Genomic DNA, 21,278 nt, shown 5'->3' with positions numbered 1-21,278 from the left:
ACAAACAATCCATCGTAACACAGCACAATGGACAGAGGGAGAGAGAGGGAGAGTGTGAGACAGAGAAAGGGATAGAGAGATCGAGAGAGAGAGTAGGAGAGAGAGAGAGGGAGAGACAGTTCCCTGATGAAGGAGCGATGCTCCGAAAGCTAGCGCTTCCAAATGACCCTGTGGGACTATAACCTGGGGATGTGTGATTTTTAACTTTGTCCCATTCCAGAGAAAGAGAGAGAGAGAGAGAGAGTGGGAGTGAAAGTGAGAGTGGGAAGGGAAAGACTGGAGGCAGAGAAAGAGAGAGAGACTCAGAGGGAAAGGGAGGAAGAGAGACAGGGAAGGAGAGAGAGAGAGAGAGAGAGAGGGAGAAGGCAGGAGACTGGTACTTGGTAACGGAGACTGACCCAGCTCTCTGTCTGCCACCTTCTCCACCAAACAAAATGCTGCGATTCTGAGAGAGAGAGGAAACGGGGTGGGGGTGAGAGAATAGTGAGAGAGAGAGAGTGAGGGAAGAAAGGAGAAGGAGGGAGGGAGAGAGAGAAACAGAGTCAGAGAAAGAATGTTTTGGGGGAAGAGAGAGAGGGAGTGAGGAAGAAAGAGAGGAAAAGATGAGAGAGGGATAGAGGGATGAGAGCAGAGCAACGACAAAGATCCAGGGACAGAGAGTGTGCAGAGAGGGAGACAGACTGAAGGGGAGAGAGAGAGAGAGAGAGAGAGAGAGAGAGAGAGGGGTCTGAGTGTGAGGGAAACAGGGAGAGGGAGGGGAAGAGGTGTGAGAGGATATCGAAAAGGAGAGAGGGAGGTGTAGAGAGAGAGAGAATCTAAAGGAGAAGAGGGAGAGTGCTGTGAGTGAGAGGGAAGGATGGAGGGAGAGATTGTGTGAGAGGGGGAGATGGAGAGAGAAGGAGGGAGGTGGTAGGGGTTGGGTGAGGGAGATGGAGTGGGGGAGTGAAGTTGTGACTGACCTGGAGCGAGCTGCTGACGTTACCCGGCAAGCGAGCGAGTGAGTGAGTGAGTGAGTGAGTGAAGGAGGGAGGATGGAGCCAGGGTTTATACAGCGAGGACTCAGGGATGAGACAGCATCTGATCCCGAGCTGATTGGATGCAGCCCCAGCTGGGCAGGCTCTCATTGGAGATTCCAACACAGATCGAGAAATCAAACAGAGTCGGGACAAAAGAAGATTAGCGGAAAATTCCGGAATCAAAGGGATTGCATCAACCGAACAGGATGAAAGGAGACCTGCTGAGTTATCCCACAGTCAACAGCCCCAGCTACTGAGATAACCTCACACCAAACAGGATACATCACCCTGGCAACGAGAGAGAGAGAGAGAGAGAGATCATGGACCCAGCAACCTGCAATAGAAAGGGGAAAGAGATGGAGGGAGAGATAGAGAGATGGAGGGAGAGATAGAGAGATGGAAGGAGAGATAGAGAGATGGAGGGAGAGATAGAGAGATGGAAGGAGAGATATAGAGATGGAGGGAGAGATAGAGAGATGGAGGGAGAGATATAGAGATGGAGGGAGAGATAGAGAGATGGAGGGAGAGATATAGAGATGGAGGGAGAGATAGAGAGATGGAGGGAGAGATAGAGAGATGGAGGGAGAGATAGAGAGATGGAGGGAGATGGGAGACAGAGATGGAGAGAGAGAGAGAGAAAAACTGACAGTGACAAATGCACAGAGAGTGAGAAACAGAGAGAGAAATAAAGGGAAAGAATGAGACAAAGAGAGAGAGTGAAAAAGTGAGAGAGGGGGATAGAGAGAGAGAGAGAGAGACAGAGAGACAGACAGATAGTGAAAGGAGAGAGAGAGAAACAGAGAGGGAAAAGAGTTTGGTCTGTGGGGACAGGGGTCACAGAGGGAGCAGGGGAGCCCGTGAGGGTGATGGGTGATGGGGGAGAGAGGGGGTAGGATGGCAGATTGAGATTGGGCAATGGGAGCTGACGTGACACGGCTGTTTGAGACAGAGAAAGGTAGAGAAAAGTCACTTGGGTTACAGGAAATTTCACCAAAAGCCACCTCACCACCAAATCCATCATCAAACCCCCTCCCTGAGGAACATTCCAGAAATCCTTTGTATACTTCAACCTACCTTCCATTAACAACCAAGAGGGACCACTAACCCGAAACTCCGAAACACAGAACCTGACACCAACATTCCTATTTCAAGGACATTTAGAGACACTGGATACTGCAAAGGCAATGGGTCCTGAGAACATTCTGGCAATAGAGCTGTTCTCCAGAACTTGCTGCTCCCCTAGCCAAGCTGTTCCTGTCCAGTTACAACACTGGCATCTACCCGACAATGGGGGAATTGCCCAGGTATGTCCTGGTCACAAAGCAGGACAAATCCAGCCAGGCCAATCCCCACCCCATCAGTCACCCTTGACATCAGTAAAGTGATGGATGGTGTCATAACCTGCTCTGTTTGGGTATCCCCAGGGTCACTCACCTCCTGACCTTGGGTCAATCATGGACAGAGTTGAATTCCAGAGGGGAGGAGAGCGGGACAGTAAGACACCAGCTCGTAGTGTGCATTATTTTCATTAACTTGTGGGCTGTGGGCATGTCAGCATTTATTACTTGTCCCTAGTTGCCCCTTGAGAAGGTGGGGGTGAGCTGCCTTCCTGACCCGCTGCAGTCCATGTGCTGTGGGTAGACCCACAATGTCCTTAGGGAGGGAATTCCAGGATTCTGACCCAGAGACAGTGAAGGAACGGTGATATATTTCCCAGTCAGGATGGTGAGGGGCTCAGAGGGGAACCTGCAAGGGGTGGGGTCCCCATGTACCTGCTGCCCTTGTCCTTCTGGATGGAAGTGGTATTGAGTTTGGGCTTGGAGAATGGGCTTAGATTAGTTCACATCGAGGGCCGAAGGGCCTGTTCTGCGCTGTATTATTCTATGTTCTATGTTTGGAAGGGTGCTGTTTGAGGATATTTGGGTGAATTTCTGCAGTGTATCTTATAGATAATACACACTGCTGTTACTGAGTGTGGGTGGGGGGGAGGGAGGGGATGGTACACACTGCTGTTACTGAGTGTGGGTTGGGGAGGGAGGGGATGGTACACACTGCTGAGGGAGGGGATGGTACACACTGCTGTTACTGAGTGTGGGTGAGGGAGGGAGGGGATGGTACACACTGCTGTTACTGAGGGTTGGTGGGGGAGGGAGGGGATGATACACACTGCTGTTACTCAGCATCGGTGGGGGGAGGGAGGGGATGGTACACACTGCTGTTACTGAGTGTCGGTGGGGGAGGGAGGGGATGGTACACACTGCTGTTACTGAGTGTGGGTGGGGGAGGGAGGGGATGTTTGAGGATTTGGTGCCAATCAAGTGGCTGCTTTGTCCTGGATGGTGTTGAGCTTAATGAGTGTTGTTGGAGCTGCCCCCATCCAGGGAAGTGGGGAATATTCCCACACCCTCCTGACTAGTGCCTTGTGGATGGTGGGCAGGCTTTGGGGAGTCAGGAGGGGAGTTACTCGCTGCAGGATTCCCAGCCTCTGATCTGCTCTTGTAGCCGCTGTGTTTATGCAGTGAGTCCAAGTGTGTTTCTGGTCAATGATAACCCCCAGGATGTTGATAGTGAGGGATTCAGTGATACTAACACTATTCAATGTGAAGGGGCGATGGTTAGATTGTCTCTTATTGGTGATGGTCATTGCCCTGGCAGTTGTGTGTGGGGAATGTTACTTGTCACGTGTCAGCCCAAGCCTGGATATTGTCCAGAACTTGCTGCATTTGAACACGGACTGTTTCAGTGTCTGAGGAGTTGTGAATGGTGCTGAATCATCGGCGAACATTCCCATTTCTGACCTTCTGATGGAGGGAAGGTCATTGATGAAGCAGCTGAAGGTGGTTGGGCCTGGGACACTCCCCTGAGGGACTCCTGCAGAGATGTCCTGGAGCTGAGATGACTGACCTCCAACAACACCAACCATCTTCCTGTGTGCCAGGTCTGACTCTAACCAGTGGAGAGTGTGCCCCCGATACCCACTGATTCCAGTTTTGCCCGGGGCTCTGTGATGCCACACTCGGTCGAACACAGCCTTGATATCAAAGGGCTGTCCCTCTCCCCTCCCCTCTGGAATTCTGCTCCTTTGTCCATGTTTGACCCAAGGCTGTACTGAGGTCAGGAGCTGAGTGACCCTGGGGGAACCCAAACTGGGAGTCACTGAGCAGGTTGTTGCTGAGCGGGTGCTGCTTGATAGCCCTGTTACTGACACCGTCCATCACGTTACTGAGGATGGAGAGGAGACTAGGCAGTAATTGGCCAGGTTGGATTTGTCCTGCGTTTTACATACAGGACCTTCTTGAATAACTGTTTTTATAATCTTTCCTTGAGAGAGAAGTTAGAGGTGATGAATCAAATGGGCTCATACTAACATTTATACAGCGCTAACAGAGTGACAAGGAACCGTGTGTATTGCTCAATGTGTGTGCTCATGTCCAGAGAATCATTTGTCCACGGGGTTCCCCAGCCCATTGACATTCCCAATATATGCCTATGAACTGGGTCATACCCTGACAGTTATCATAATGATCTGGCCATAAACAGGTCCAGGCAGCGGGCCGTGAGGGTCGACTGCCTGCCCGCCTTCCACGGTTACGTTAGGGCCCGGGTATCCTTGGAGAAGGAGCACGCAGTCTCCACCAACACCCTGGAGTTGTTCAGGGAGAGGTGGGCGCCGCAGGGAGTGGTGTGCATCATTTCCCCCTCCAACTGTATTTTGATTTAGTCCCTGCCCTCCCCTTCACTGTTTGATCACAGTATTGCCCTTTGATGTGAAGGGCACTGCTTGTCACTGGCCACTCGTGCAGTTTGTGCACTTGTATCTCTCACTGTCTCACACCTGTACACACACACACACACACACACACACACACACACCCCATGGGCACGGGGGAAAAATAAACACTACTGCAGTTAGGGAGGAGTGTGGGGTAAATGAAAAGACAAAAGGAAAAATAAGAAAACAAAAAGGAGTAAATAAAACCATAATGAGGCTGACTCTAAGACTCTAAACTTGGACGAATTGTACACAGAGGAGGACAGCACGGAACTCGGCAAGGACATTGACAATTTGGTGAAGTGGGTAGATAGGTGGCAGGTAAAACACACAACGGTATGTAACAGTAGGAGACTCGCCAACTTTAAGGGCATTTCAATGGTCATTGAATGGAATAGCTTAATTTGGATGGTTTGACAGGACAGTGCAACATCGAGGGCTGAAGGGCCTGTACTATGAGAATGTGAGATATTGGACAGAGAGGAGTTGATAGAGTTTTCTCCAAGGCTAGGACCGTTCTGTAAAAGGGAATAGCTGGAGAAGTTGGGATTATTTGATGAATGACGATTTAAGAGGCTTTCAAAATCATGCAGCATCTGGAGAAAGTAGAGATGGAGAAAATATTCAAAGCCTTGAAAACAAAGGCCTACAAAAATAAAGTTAGATGTTGGCTCCAGTCACCTGGGAAAGGGGCACATCAGCAGTCAGTCTCCAAACCCCAACACAAAACGGCAAGATTGGTCAGGACAGAGACAGCGCTGCACGGGTACTGACCGCACACACACACACTCACACACACAGCGCGCACACACACACACACAGAAAGGGTGCCATCAGACAAAACCCTTAAAGCAATTACAAGACAGAGCATCAACAATATGAGGAAAAGTGTTTTAACCCGAGGGGGGAATTAGGGTCCGGAGTGTACTGTCTGAGAGTGTGGGGCAAGGCTGTCAAAAGGGTATTGGACAATTATTTGAAGAGGAGGTGCGTGCGTGGGTGATAGGGAGATGGGGTGAAAATGTTCTCCAATGAAGTCTCAGTCAGAAAGACAAGTCTTCAATGATGATTTGTGATCAAGGAGCGAGAAACACATGGAGAGACCCTCATCGAGACACTGCAGGTTCTGAGGAAATTGGACTGGATTGACACAGAGTCAACGTCCCTTTCCTGCCCTGAGCTGGGCATCTCAAACATGAGAGCCAACCCAAGGGCAAGAGTGCACTCAAAAGGATCCAGGAGGAGTTGGAAACCCCCTGCTAGACTGTGAGAGGATCACATTCTCTCTCCAGGGGATTCAGGACCCTTCCATCAGGCAGAGCTATGAAATCGCCCCACAATTAGATCATATTCATTTGGTTTTAACCTTAACTCTATATTCCTACACATCACCAATCATCTTCCATCACACTGGGACTCGAGAATCTATCCATAAATTACAAATTCAGCAGCAGGACATGCTCCATCAGGTCATATTTGTGCAGTTGACACCCCCCAGGAGGATGCATGCACTGGGAGACTACAGAGATAGTGGGGGAAGGGGTAGTCAGGTAGGGGAGAGACTGGGATCATGGAGGAGAGATGAGAACCATTAGAAATGGCAGGATTGGGGCAAATGGGGGTCAATCAATGCTCAGATTGTCCAGGGTGAGAGAATTAAGACATCCCAGTTATACTCGCTTCCATCAGGCAGGAGATGGGAAAGTTAGAATACACATACTAACAGATTCAAGACCAGCTTCGTCCCAGCTGTTATCAGACATGTGAACAGGTCTCTTATTCATTGCCAGAATACAAATGCTGGAGATCAGAGTGGGTCAGGCAGCATCCACAGAGAGAGAGAGCAAGCTAACGGAGTCTCACTGACTCTTCATCACAGCTGAGGGACGGTGTGGAGGGGGGTATGTTAATTCTGATCTCTCTCTCTCTCTGCACCTTGCTGCGACACTGTGCATTGTCTGGCTGTGCAGCACACAAAACAACATTTTTCACTCTGTCTTGGTACATGTGACAACAATAAATCATTTCACTAACAGACACTGCTGCAGACTGGATGCTGTGCTCCAGGAGAATATTGGAGCCATTTTATTGGGAGAGAAACACACACCAAAAAAAAAGAAAAATCTGACAAAAAGAAAGGCCACCCAAGACAGACAGAGAGAGGGGGCTCTCAGATCATTCTAGAACATTCCACACACAGCCAGAAACTTACTGCACACTGTTCCCACCTGAACATTCACAAACTGGATGAAATACATTACAGAAACATATTCTTGTCCCTCATGGACAGGAAGGAGCCAGCAATTAGCACCTTCACCCTAACTCCTGCCCGACTGGCCCACTCTCACAGCTGCTCTGGGTCATCCTGCTGGTCAGTGCAGACACACTCTGCGCTGAGTGACCGGGGCTCGCAGTGGGTCACCACAACGAAGGCAATGGATAAACGACAGGCCCTCCTTCTTCGGGATATGCCAACAGCTGAAGCAGCGAATGCGATATTTCTTGTACCTGGGAACACATAAATATAGAAATGAGGAAAAATACAGGGTGGTTTTTCCATCACCTTCAATTCCCTGACTGAGTAAGCAGCTGGCCGTCTCAGCCTTGAATATACTGAATAGCAAAAGTTCTACCACTCTTGAAAAGTGTAGCTCCTTAACCCGAGGTGGTGTCCTCTGGTCTCAGACACACCCACAAGGTCTTACACTTTCACCAATCCCACTGTCAAACCCCGAAAAAAGGGCTTTCCTCAATAATGGGCCTGTCCTCATTGGAACATAGTCCAGTCTCAGTATGGCACAGAGAGTGTGTGGGGTGAGTGGGTGTGTCTGTGTGTCCATACCTACTGAGAGTCGGAGTGTGAGTGTGAGTGTGAGCGTGAGCGTGAGAGTGAGAGTGTCTGCCTGTGTCTGTGTGTCTGTGTGAGAGAGTGAGTGAGTGAGAGTATGTGACCATCCCCCAGTGAGGTTGTGCCCCCCCCGGTAAGAGTCTGGATTAGTTTGTGGGACTGGCTGTGTGCAGTTACCTGATTCCACATGCGTTACACAGTGGTGTCCCATCCTCTGCATCCCTCCACAGTGGGGTTTTCCCAGTGCCACAGGATACACAGCACTTCCCATCTGTAACAGAACCAGATTGACATGGGCATTGGTGGGCATGAGCACAGCTCCCATCCTCTCCCCTCCCCAGACACAGACACGGATGGAGGTTCCTCTGTCATAGTCTCACCGTCCCTCTCCCTCATTGCCCATCTTCAGTCACCACTCCAGTACAAGCAGAGACTTGATAAACGGGGAAGTGAAGTGACCATCTGTCAGGGACCAAGGAGAATGGGAGAATGGGAGCAGATTCCCATTAAAGATTCCCACAGGATCAGGAACTGATGTTCAGCTTCAACACAGAGGATCCTGAACACAAGCAGCTACAAAGGTTTCACTGCGACCGATTGAAGCTGTGCCTGGAGTCACTGTCACACACTCCATCCTCCACCCTCACACAGGGAGATCCAGGCCTTGGAGCCCAGCATCAATTCACCAGAATAATCGCATTATCCAAAGGCTTCAACGACATGGCCATGTTAAAGGCAGACCCATGGGCTCACTGGGATTGACAATGGTCAGCACAGACACACCCACACTATACAGACAGACCAGCAGCTGTGAACCATCTCCACAGCCAGTGACCGATAATACAAGGAGCTCGACACCAGCCAGAACATTTAACTAACATTCACAAACACCCCTCCCCCCCCCCCCGCCCACACTCAGTAACAGCAGTGCGTACCGTCCCCTCCCTCCCCCGCCCACACTCAGTAACAGCAGTGCGTACCGTCCCCTCCCTCCCCCACCCACACTCAGTAACAGCAGTGCGTACCGTCCCCTCCCTCCCCCCACCCACACTCAGTAACAGCAGTGTGTACCGTCCCCTCCCTCCCCCCACCCACACTCAGTAACAGCAGTGTGTACCGTCCCCTCCCTCCCCCCACCGACACTCAGTAACAGCAGTGTGTACCATCCCCTCCCTCCCCCACCCACACTCAGTAACAGCAGTGTGTACCATCCCCTCCCTCCCCCCACCCACACTCAGTAACAGCAGTGTGTACCATCTACAAGATGCACTGCAGAAATTCACCAAAGACCCTCAGACAGCACCTTCCAAACCCACACCCACTTCCATTGAGAAGGACAAGGGCAGCAGATACATGGGAACACCGCCCCCTGCAGGTTCCCCTCCGAGCCCCTCACCATCCTGACTGGGAAATATATCACCGTTCCTTCACTGTCTCTGGGTCAGAATCCTGGAATTCCCTCCCTAAGGACATTGTGGGTCTACCCACAGCACATGGACTGCAGCGGGTCAGGAAGGCAGCTCACCCCCACCTTCTCAAGGGGCAACTAGGGACACAAGTGAACAAAAAGAAACCTCTACTGCAAGGCAGCTTGGCGTGAACGCTTCAGATATTAATCTCCACATACGCCCCCCCCCCCCCCCCCCCCCCATGTACGGGGACACAGCCTTCGCTATATGACCAGCCTTTATTACTATATAACTGCTGTTGAACTGATTGGGTCTCTACACCATTTCTAAAGGGGTAGGAGTTAACTGACTCAGTTTGGAATCAACCAACCTACTGAATGTCTGGAGTCAGAAATCCATCCGCCTGGAGAAGGATGGAATGCTTCCTGCCTTAATGAACAGTGAGGGGTCAGTGTTGGGCACACTCCGAACTGTAATTTTGAGTGAATTTTACCACCTGCCATGTTGGTATTTAAACTCATGGCCCTGGAACATTGGCCTGGGGCTCTGGATTATTATTCCGTTGGCAGAGAATTAGAGTGGACCACTCACTCCCAGCCCACTCCATCACTCAGTACAATCGCTCATTCCAATCACGGCCAATCTGCCCACTCAATGACTTCTTCCAGCTTTTCCCTAGATCCTTCGCTCCCTTTAGCCCCAGGTGCTGCTGACATTACAACATTACTGTCAATCCAATTCTCACAGGGAGGTGAAACAGCAGAAACAATTATGGTTTGGCTTGTGCTATCACAGCTGTAGCAGAGAACAAACATCAAGAACAATAGCCCCCACCAATACCTGCTCACCACTTCCTGAGTGAAGCTTATGGAAGACCCTCTTACAGTTTAATCTTTCAACTATCAAACATCACACCACATGAAGCTCTTTCTATCCCAAAGGCATTCAATGTCTTCCATCACCATCATCTCTCAGAAGAAGCCAATGACGATGAGATCCCAGGTGCGACGTTTGGGGGGAGTGGGAGGTAGGTGTGCTGAACCATGGAGCATTCTCCACATAAAATTGGAACAGAACAGATGTGAAGGGTCAAACGGCCTTATCCTTCTGTTTTCAGTCTCTCCACCCCCATATCTTGCTCTGTCCATCACTCACTCCTTGCACTACCTCACAGAGAGTACCACTTACACACAGCGTTCGGAGCGTCCTCCTCAGAGTGTACCACTTACACACAGCGTTAGAGTATCCTCCTCAGAGAGTACCACTTACACACAGCGTTCGGAGCGTCCTCCTCAGACAGTACCACTTACACACAGCGTTCGGAGCGTCCTCCTCAGAGCTGCTGCCCCTTGCCTGAGGCTCCAGTTTGTTACGCCGTGACCGGATCTTCAGGAGTTTCCGATGAAGCCCGGGGCTGAGGGAGACAGGGACCTTGGATTAGAGCACAGTTATGAAAATGTGGAAAACACACTCTTGGGAGAGAGGAAGGGGCAGGGTTGGGGCAGATTTTGAATTTTGTAGGATTGTGAATAACCAAAGATGAGAAACCAGAAACGGGAGAAGCTGAGCATCTGTGGAGAGAAATCAGAGGGTAACGTTTCACATCCAGTGACAACTCTTCAAATGATCATTCCCAGGCATCTGCTGCCCTTGTCCTTCTGGGTGGAAGTGGCCGTGGGTTTGGAAGGTGCTGCCTGAGAATCTTTGGTGAATTTCTGCAGTGCCTCTTGTAGATAGTACACACTGCTGTTACTGAGTGTGGGTGGGGGGAGGGAGGGTATGGTACACACTGCTGTTACTGAGCGTCAGTGGGGGAGGGAGGGAGGGAGGGTATGGTACACACTGCTGTTACTGAGCGTCATTGATGGGGGTGGGGTGGTGGTAGTGAAGACAGCCATTTTGCGTATGCTGGTTCTTTGAGGGAACCATCACGCTCTGCCTCACATCCTGTTCATGGGAACCCCACCCCCTGCAAGATCCCCCGCAGCTCCTCACCGTTCCTTCACTGTCACTGGGTCAGAATCCTGGAATTCCCTCCGTAAGGGACATTGTGGGTCTACCCACAGCACATGCAGCGGTTCTAGAAGGCAGCTCACCCCCACCTTCTCAAGGGGCAACTAGGGACGGGCAGTAAATACTGGGCCCAGACAGTGATGACCATGCCCCCCCAAAGTGAATCTTAAAAATTGACTTTTTGTCTGTCACCCTCTCAGTTTCTTACCTTCAAATTCTTGCCCAACTTCCTTTAACAATTTATTTTCTGAGATCAGTTTCCACTACCTTTTCAGATCAAGAGATTCAGATCCCAACAATTTAGTGGGTAGATTTTTCTTCATCTACCCTCTTTTGGCAATAATTTTAAATTGCTTACCCTCAGTATTGGCCCAGTTATCTGAGAAAATATCTTTTCTTGATCCAATTGAGCAAAATGTCTCATCTTGAAAGCCTTGATGAGGCCACCTCTCCTCCCTCTTCTGCTCCTAGAAGAACAGCTCAAACCATCCTCTCCTCAGAAGTGAAATCCCTCTCTCTGGCAAAACCTGGTAACCCTCCCCTGAGCTTGATCTAAAGCTTGGACATCACCTGAAGAAGTGTGGAGTCCAGGAAGTGCTGTGAGGTGGGGGTGCTGCTACATAGCCTGGGCTGTGGGGTGGTCCCAGACTCTGGGAAACGAGCAACAGAACTAGGAACAAGAGGCCATTCAGCCCCTCAATCCTGCTCCATCATTCAAAAGAATCATGAATCATCTCATCTTGGTCTCCAACCCCTTACTAATTAAACACCTGAATACACAATGGCAGCAGCCACCACACCCTGAGTCATGAATCCCACAGATACATGACCCTTTGAGAGCAGTAACACCCCCCCCCCCACCCCAAATCAGTTTGAAACCTGAGACACCCCCTGGATCGCCCCCATCCTCCCCATAACGACTTCATCCATTTCCATCAGCTTGGCAACTGCCAGGCTCAGGGAGATCTCGGTGAGGGGATTGGGAGGGAGTGGGGATTGGGAGGGGGTGGGGTGGGGGGTGGGGATTGGGAGGGGGTGGGGTGGGGGTGGGGGTGGGGGATTGGGAGGGGGTGGGTGGGGGGTAGGGGATTGGGAGGGGGTGGGGTGGGGGGAGGGGATTGGGAGGGGGTGGGGATTGGGTGGGGGTGGGGTTGGGGAGGGGATTGGGAGGGGGTGGGGATTGGGTGGGGGTGGGGTTGGGGAGGGGATTGGGAGGGGGTGGGGTGGGGGGAGGGGATGGGGATTGGGAGGGGGTGGGTGGGGTGGAGGGGATTGGGAGGGGGTGGGGTGGGGGGGGGGGGGGAGGGGATTGGGAGGGGGTGGGGTGGGGGTGGGGATTGGGAGGGGGTGGGGTGGGGGGAGGGGATTGGGAGGGGGTGGGGTGGGGTGGGGGGAGGGGATTGGGAGGGGTTGGGGGTGGGGTCGTGTGACATACCTGTAGTGGGCAGTGATGTGGAGCTGACAGTCCCCAGTATTCACAATCCGCCGCTCCATGCACAGAGTCACTCCTTCGAAGCTGGGGTCTCCATCCACCGCGCTGCGGCGGGGGGCTGACTGCTTACGGCATTTCCGACTCTGCTGCACCGTCCGACTGCAGGAATCCGATCTCCCAGATCCACAGGAATCTCTGGATTCAGGCGCTGACAGCTCACTACTGCCCTGACCCCTCAGCCCTACTTCAGGATGGCTGCTTTCATCAGTTACCCAGCTTAGGGACCCTCCAGCCCCTCTCGGGTCTCCTGCTGTGACCTCAGTGTGATCACTACTCCCTGTATTACAGCTCAAACTCTTTACCTGGCCCCCTGTCTCTGGGGAAATCCTGGCTAACCCAATGTCGGAAAGCCCCTCTTCCCAGCCTGAAGTCTGTCTTTGTCCTGGATCACACAGGTACCTGCCCTGGGCACTCACGTTCCAATACTCTGGAACAGGCACACAATTCCTGCTGGATTTGACATCAATAGGTAAGGAGTCACTTTCACCCTGCTTCTCACCAGCAGAAGCCAGATCCTGCCTTAGTCTGTCCATGCTCCCCTCACTCTGGGGGCTCTGTCCTTCCCACCCAGCCTGCTTGGGGGAACACCCCGTGTGGGGGTATTGGGGCAGCGGAGAGATGGGGAAAGGGTCAGAGCTGCTACTGCCCCAGGGATTCCCAGATGCTCTCGGGCTGCAGTGACTGGGGGGTTTTAAAACTGGCACTAACTTGGCAGCTTCCTGTAACAGGCAGAGGATAGAAAACTCTGGGACTTGGTGGGAGGATCCATGGCCTTCTCTCGGATCTGCGGCCAATGACTGAGCACATGGGTCAGAGCGAGACCTGGAACAAGACACGAGATACAAGTGAAACCAGCTACTGAGGAAAGACCTCGCCTTGGTCATAGTCTGGTTCAAATTCATTCATGGAACATGGGGTCACTGGCTAAGGAGCATTTAATACCCATCCCTAATTACCCGGGGGCAGTTCAGTGTCACCCACATTGCTCCAGGCCTGGAGTCACGTGGAGACCAGACTGGTTAAGGATGGCAGTTTCCTTGCTGGAAGGACATTTGTGACCCTGATGGGTTTATGACAATATACAGAGGTTACAGGAGGTTAACATTGTCAAAAGAATTTCAGGTTTTTATTGAATTTAAAATCTCCCCATGTGTCTCGATGAGATTCGAACACACATTAACCTGGGGTTCTGGATGATGGGTCACACTGGCGTTAGCACAAGTCCATTACCTCCCCCACATTGAATTGCAGAAAGATTTAGGACCATTCTGCCCATTACATCCATGCTATCTGTGAACTCTAACGCCACCTTGCACCACCCTCCTCAGCTCCTGTCCAATCAGCTAATTGTTGGCCTCTCTCTCTGATGATGGGGCTCCAGTTATAGGCCCCCCAGCACTGGGCTCCCCCAGCACTGGGCTCCCCCTCCATTCACCTCCTTATTTCAAAGGCACCACCCTGACCAATCACATCATAACAGCACAGCGCAGGCAAGGTCCCATAAGGTTCCCCTCAATCACATTTCAACCCTCCGTACGGTACAGCAACCAGAACCATGCACCAGAGGGGGCCTACCCACTCTGTTAGAGCGTGGGAATCCCCTTGTTCTTAAACTCCAACAACGTCATTCCCTACTCCAGGAGGCAGCAACAAACAGGAACAGGAAGAGCCCATCTCTGTGGCCAGATGGGTCATTCAGGGAGATCGTTGCTGAGCTGGCAGTGGGTTCAGTCTCACACCCAGGGGCTGCCGGGGGCAGTAGTGAGTGAGGGAGGGCAGTCCTGCACAGTTTGACATCGCTGTCACCTGATTGTCCTCTTGCCCTTTAACCCCCAGTACTGAGCACTGTCATGGGGTGCAGTATTTCAATTTTCCGAGGGGTGTTTGTTACAGGAGCCGAGAGAAAGGAGAGCCAGTGGATGGGGATTTTCAGAAGGTCCCACCCGGGAGATTATTAAATAAAACTCAAGCCCATGGCATTGCGGTCGGGGTTATAGCGATATAGACTGGGGATTGATTAACAGAGAGCAGGAACAAACAGGCCATTCACAGGTGGCAGGCTGTTCCGAGTGGGCAAGGAGGGTCACCAGATTAACCTGAAAACTAGTGACATCAAAGAGATTTGGAGATGGAGTGGAGTTGAGATGATGACCAGCCATGAAGTGGAGTGGTGGTGCAGAGCTGATGGGCTGAAGGGCCTACTCCTGACGTTTCAGGAACCTCCTCCCAGCTGCTTTCCCAGCAGCTCTCACTGGGCTGGGTCTCTACCCTGGGCACAGACATCCGAGTGAGTGGTGGCCAGTGTCCTCTTCAATACCTGATTGGGATGGGAACTGGTGAGCTTCCCCCAAAGGGAACCTCTTGCCAGATCTCCAGCATTCAGACCCCAGACACATCAACAACATTTGGCCCCACTGTGGGAATCAGAGGGCAACTCTCCACTGGTTAGAGTCGTACCTGGCACATAGGAAGATAGTTGTCATCTCAGCTCCAGGACATCTCTGCAGGAGTCCCTCAGGGGAGTGTCCCAGGCCCAACCATCGTCAGCTGCTTCACCAATGACCTTTCCTCCAGAAGGTCAGAAATGGGAATGTTCGCTGATGATTCAGCACCATTCACAACTCCTCAGACACTGAAACAGTCCGTGTGCAAATGCAGCAAGTTCTGGACAATGTCCAGGCTTGGGCTGACACGTGACAACTCACATTCGTGCCACACAAATGCCAGGCAATGACCATCTCCATTAAGAGACAATCTAACCGCCAACCCTTGACATTCAATAGTGTTACTCAATACCCCACCAGCAGCATTCATGGGGTTACTATTGACCAGGAACCAACCGGATTCATCACAAACACAAGAGCAGATCAGAGGCTAGGAATCCTGCAGCAGGTGATTCAGCATCACTTCCTTCCAGAAGGACAAGGGCAGCAGATCCACGGGAACACCGCCCCCTTCAACTTCCCCTCCGAGCCCCTCACCCTCCTGACTGGGAAATATGTCACCATTCCTTCAGTGTCTCTGGGTCAGAATCCTGGAATTCCCTCCCTCAGGGACATTGTGGGTCTACCCACAGCACATGGACTGCAGCGGGTCAGGAAGGCAGTTCACCCCCACCTTCTCAAGGGGCAACTAGGGACAGGGGCAGTAAATACTGGGGCCAGTCAGCGACCCCCACATCCCAGGAACAACGAACCTTTGAGGATTGGGAACATCGAGCTAAACATGATCAAAAGTTTTAAAAAGAAAATTGACGAGGACAGAATTAGCTACGAAGGTAACATTGTGTAAGAGAGTCTGTCCAAGACAGTGACAGGAGTAGTGAGTGTGTGTGTGTCTGTGTGTCTGTGTGTCTGTGTGTCTGTGTGTCTGTGTGTCTGTGTGTCTGTGTGTCTGTGTGTCTGTGTGTCTGTGTCTGTGTGTGCGTGCGCCTGTGCGTCTGCGTCTGTGCCTGTGCGTCTGTGTCTGTGTGTGTGTTTGGGGGTCGGAGAAGTTGCAGAGATTGATTTACCGTGTGTCTGTCTTCATCTAAGTTTATCTAATACATCACATCAGTTTTCTGGCACTGTACACTCTGTGTCCCTGTGATCCAGCCCCACCTGATGAAGGAGCAGCTGTCTAAAAGCTATTGCTTCCAAATAAACTGGTTGGACTATAACCTGGTGTTGTGGGATTTTTAACTTTTACCCTAAACTCAAGGGTTTCATTCCAGAAAGAGCCGCAGACGACAGTGAGGAACTAAAAAGAGGTCAATGTCATAAAAAATATTGGAAGCTTTCAAGAGATGACAATCAGTAAATTGCCAGGAACGGTCGGCCGAAAGGCTGGTGTTCGAAAGGAGCTGACTGCAGTGAGAGTGTAGGTCCTGGTTATAAATTTACAAACTGCCCTTAATCCTGCGGTCGCCACGGCAATGTTTGAGAAACTAAAGTGAGAGACAAAACATGGGACTCCAGGACAATGAGCATACCATCAGGAACCAGGGAAATGTCACTATCAGAGACCAACCACACCCTGACAATCTACTTCATAACATAGAGGATCATCAGGACAATTCCAAACCACTTCACCAAAGGAAAAGCTTTGTTTGACAAACAATGTGTTTATTTTGAGGATGTAATAAGTACTGTCGTCATGGAGATAAAAGGGAACCAGCAAGTGTCGTATTAGGATATTCAAAGGGATTTAAAAGATTCCACAGAAAAGGTTTGTTCAGGAGATAATGGCTGATGGAAGCGGCTATATCTCAGCAGGAATTGGGGGAATGTTCTCCTGCCATTTGGCTCATCGTGCCTGCACTGGTTCTATTCCCCAGGACCAGTCTCCCGCTTTTCCCTATATCCCAGATCCATTTCTATCCTGAGGGTCTCAGCTGAACCACATTTCCAGGAAGTACATTCCACACCCTGACTACTTGCTTTCCCACATTACCCTTGCTTCACTCGCACATCATTTTAAATCTATTTCCCAACTCGGGTTCTGTTTATAAACAGAGACGGCTTCTCCCTCTCTACTCCATCCAGCCCACTTAACGTTTTAAAAACATCAAATCATCCTTCTTTGCTGAACGGAGTGAACATTTCCAATCTATCACAGACAGACAGGAGGGAGAAAGTACCGTTTTACCAGAGGATACGGGGGGAGAGAACCAGGGCAGCGGGACACTGGGGGAATGAATCTGTGGAATCCTTTCCTGCAGAGTTCAGCCGAGACTGGCTCAGTAAGTTCACTCAGACAGTAAAGAGATCAGAGGCTAAGCTAAAGAGTGTTGCTCGAATTGTAGATCTAAAGCCTAGAGGGAGAGGCCCTTTGGCCCATTACGCCCATGTCAGCTCAAAACAAGCAAACTGTTGCTATGACCTCATTAATTGGCTCTTTCTGCATTTACAATTACAGACCGTGATGGAGACACGGAGGGTAATGTGATGGTGGTCCACAGCCGGGGGGGGGCGGAATGTGGGCTGTCAGGAGAACCCCGAGACTGCTCCTGGTCAGGAAGCAGCCAATGGAGCGTCATGCGGGCAATCCGAGATTACTCACTTTACTCAGAAGGTTAGAAAAACACAATATTTATAAAGGAAAGTGCGATATTTGTAAATGTCGATGTTCAGAGATTTGCCACAATTTATAAATAAGATTCCTTTATGACTTGGATGAGGAGGTTGAGGGGTGGGTTAGTAAATTTACAGATGACACTGAGGTTGGAGGTGTTGTATAGAGGGCTACTGCAGGCTGCAGTGTGACATAGACAGGATACAGAGCTGGGCTGAGAAATGGCAGATGGAGTTCAACCTGGATAAATGTGAAGTGATGCATTTTGGAAGGTCGAACTCAAATGCTGAATATAGGATTAAAGACAGGATTCTTGGCAGTGTGGAGGAACAGAGGGATCTGGGTGTGCAAGTACATAGATCCCTCAAAGTTGCCACCCAAGTGGATAGGGTTGTTAAGAAAGTATATGGTGTTTTGGCTTTCATTAACAGGGGGATCGAGTTTAAGAGCCGCGAGGTTTTGCTGGACCTCTACAAGTCCCTGGTGAGACCACACTTGGAATGTTGTGTCTAGTTCTGGTCGCCCTACTATAGGAAAGATACAGAGGCTTTGGAGAGGGTGCAAAGAAGGTTTAGCAGGATGCTGCCTGGACTGGAGGGCTTGTCTTATGAAGAAATGTTGAATAAGCTTGGACTTTTCTCTCTGAAGAGGAGGAGGAAGAGAGGAGACCTGATCGCGGTATACAAAATAATGAGAGGAATAGATAGAGTCAATAGCCAGAGACTTTTCCCCAGGTCAGGATTGATTGACACGAGGGGTCATAGTTTGATTAGGTTAGATTCCCGACAGTGTGGAAACAGGCCCTTCGACCCAACAAGTCCACACTGTGTTTCCATGCTATACATCTCTATGACCCTCTGAACAGTAACCCACCCAGACCCATACCCCTACCTTTACCCCTAACACTATGGGCAATTTAGCATGGCCAATTCACCTGACCTGCACATCTTTGGACTGTGGGGGGAAACCGGAGCACCCGGAGGAAACCCACGCAGACACGGGGAGAATGTGCAAACTCCACACAGTCAATCGCCTGAGGCGGGAATTGAATCCAGGTCTCTGGTGCTGTGAGGCAGCCGTGCTAATCACTGAGCCACTGTGCCGCCCCTTGGTTTGAAGATATTAGGAGGAAGGTATAAAGGAGCTGTCAGAGGTAGGTTCTTTATGCAGAGAGTTGTGAATACATGGAATGCGTTGCCAGCTGTGGTGGTGGAAGCAGAGTCATTGGGGACATTTAAGCGACTGCTGGACATGCACATGGATAGCAGTGAGTGAGAGGTGTGTAGGTTAAGTTCCTATATTTTACATTAGGATTAAATCTCGGCACAACATCGTGGGCCAAAGGGCCTGTTCTGTGCTGTACCTGTCTATGTTCCATGCCTGTTTTAGCAGGTGGTGTGAGCCGTGTTCACCTTATTGTGGGCAGGGTCTGGAGTGTGAAGAGAGAGCGAGATTACCCATTACATCTCAATGTTAACTTTGGATAGAACAAGCAGTGAGGAAGGCCAGTGGTTGATGACTTTTATTGGACAGGGATTAGACTGAAGGAGTGAAGACTCTCATTAAAAACATCTTGGGCATTTTGCGGAGTCCATCCTGAACACCATTTTTAAGAGGGGGGACCTGTCCAGAGGTTCACTCGATGGGTCGAGGGAGGTTGGAGGGGGATAGCATCGTCTCACTGTGAGAAGCAGAGTCTATATTCTGTCGAAGTTTGAAGATGGAGGGCCATCACAGGGAACTGTTGGAAATCTCTTCCCCATGGGGTCAATGCCACATTGCGGAATAACGTTAGGACTATGTTGGGTCTTAGAGTATCGAAGGAATTGGGGAACAAGTGGGGACAGTGAAGCAGAAAACATGCTGTTTTCCCACCCGCCGGCAAATTCTGTGATAATTCCATGGGTTCCTTTATCAGAAGGTAATTAAGGATTATAAACATTCAGGTTCCCCCACACCAACTCCCGACCAACAATCCTGCAATTCCCTCACATGGCTCCACACTGCATCCCATTGGCGCCTGGTCTGTCCACAGCTTCCAACGATCAGTCACACTCTCTCCCAGTCTGCTCACCCTCAGCCACCTACAATCCCCTGAGTCACAGTCAGCCTGGTTAAACACAGGTCACTCACAACGAGAGGAGGGGAGAGTACATCTTAGTCAGGTCTAACCCGGGACAGTGAGGCAGGATCAAAGTGATTTCACCAGCTTTTGGGGAAAATTATTCTGGGCATACTGTGTAGGACTGACTAGGGGAATGGGCTAAAGGGGTCGGGGGGAGGGGAGGGCAAGCTGACGGGGTCAGGGGGGAAGGGAGGGCAAGCTGACGGGGTCAGGGGGGAAGGGAGGGCAAGCTGACGGGGTCAGGGGGGAAGGGAGGGCAAGCTGACAGGGTCAGGGAGAGCAAGCTGACAGGGTCAGGGGGGAGGGAGGGCAAGCTGACAGGGTCAGGGAGAGCAAGCTGACAGGGTCAGGGGGGAGGGAGGGCAAGCTGACGGGGTCAGGGGGGAGGGAGGGCAAGCTGACGGGGTCAGGGGGGAAGGGAGGGCAAGCTGACGGGGTCAGGGAGAGCAAGCTGACAGGGTCAGGGGGAGCAAGCTGACAGGGTCAGGGGGGAGGGAGGGCAAGCTGACAGGGTCAGGGAGAGCAAGCTGAGAGGGTCAGGGGGGAGGGAGGGCAAGCTGACAGGGTCAGGGGGAAGGGAGGGCAAGCTGACGGGGTCAGGGGGGAGGGAGGGCAAGCTGACGGGGTCAGGGGGGAGGGAGGGCAAGCTGACGGGGTCAGGGGGGAGGGAGGGCAAGCTGAAGGGTTTGGTTGAATAACTGAGATCAGACTCAGGTGAGGGCAGGGGTTGGGAGGACACCCACCTGTCAAATACCCTGGGAGTAGCTGGTCCTGACTCCGCACCTGCTGAATCCGAGCAGTTAGAGTGAGGGAGCCTGGCTAACAAAGGTAAGGGAGGGTCCAGGCAGGGGGGAGAGGGGGGGTCCAGGCAGGGGGGAGAGGGGGGGTCCAGGCAGGGGGGAGACAGGAGTTCCAAGATGGAGAAATCAGGGGTCTTCATGGTCTCAAAGATGATCCCATCATCCATCAGGGTTGAGGTAAAGAAGTTCTGTAACCTCCTCAGCCTTCTCTTCAGCCAATCAGCTGTCTTCACTCTGCTGGGTCCAGAAAATTCTTCAAGATGTGATCCTGAATCAGAACACTATAGTCACAGCAAGCTCTGAAAACCACGCTGGGGTCAACCCTGAACTGATCTCCAACCCACTGCTCCCACAGCCCTCCCTCGGGACTATCTGCCTAAACCCCAAACCCCCAAAACCAGCCACAAACCAACCTGACCCATTCCCCAGCTCCTTCCCACCAGAAAGAGTGGCCTTTCTCTCAGTCATCATTTGGACAACAGTGTGCAGGGAAGAAGAGGTCCCACCCATGAGATCACTGCATCAGCAAACAGCCCATAATAGGAGCACTCTCTCAGCCTGGACAGCAGGTTAGGTATAAATAGGAACCAGGGAACTGGGGTGAGGAATACAACCTGTGCCTAGTGGAGTGTCACCGTGATCGGTCCTGGGGCCCACAGTCCGACCCAGTACACAGGATATTAATCACCTGGATGACCCTGTGCAGGAATGTCAAACGAACTTTTATCCTAGTTAGGCCAGTAACAGGGAA

At 51.3% G+C, this 21,278-nt stretch overlaps 2 protein-coding genes across 2 annotated transcripts in view; one reads left to right on the top strand and one right to left on the bottom strand.

Annotated features, from left to right (window-relative positions):
- The window catches only part of sspo (SCO-spondin), a 538,757-nt gene extending 525,674 nt beyond the window's left edge, over positions 1-13,083 (bottom strand). Inside the window, exons 1-3 of the mRNA XM_060824077.1 lie at positions 12,494-13,083; positions 10,356-10,459; positions 7,137-7,296 (exon numbers count right to left, since the gene is read on the bottom strand). Of these exons, the coding sequence (XP_060680060.1) occupies positions 7,137-7,296; positions 10,356-10,459; positions 12,494-13,083 (854 nt within the window). The remainder of the gene's footprint in view (positions 1-7,136; positions 7,297-10,355; positions 10,460-12,493) is intronic.
- Positions 13,084-20,644: 7,561 nt separating this feature from the next.
- aoc1 (amine oxidase copper containing 1) overlaps positions 20,645-21,278 on the top strand; it is a 38,580-nt gene continuing 37,946 nt past the window's right edge. Inside the window, exon 1 of the mRNA XM_060824076.1 lies at positions 20,645-20,704. Within this exon, the coding sequence (XP_060680059.1) occupies positions 20,645-20,704 (60 nt within the window). The remainder of the gene's footprint in view (positions 20,705-21,278) is intronic.

This window comes from Hemiscyllium ocellatum, chromosome 4 (genome assembly GCF_020745735.1).
Source record: "Hemiscyllium ocellatum isolate sHemOce1 chromosome 4, sHemOce1.pat.X.cur, whole genome shotgun sequence".
Taxonomy (NCBI): domain Eukaryota; kingdom Metazoa; phylum Chordata; class Chondrichthyes; order Orectolobiformes; family Hemiscylliidae; genus Hemiscyllium; species Hemiscyllium ocellatum.
Note: the sequence above shows the minus strand (reverse complement) of the source record. Positions and strands in the feature narration are given on the sequence as shown.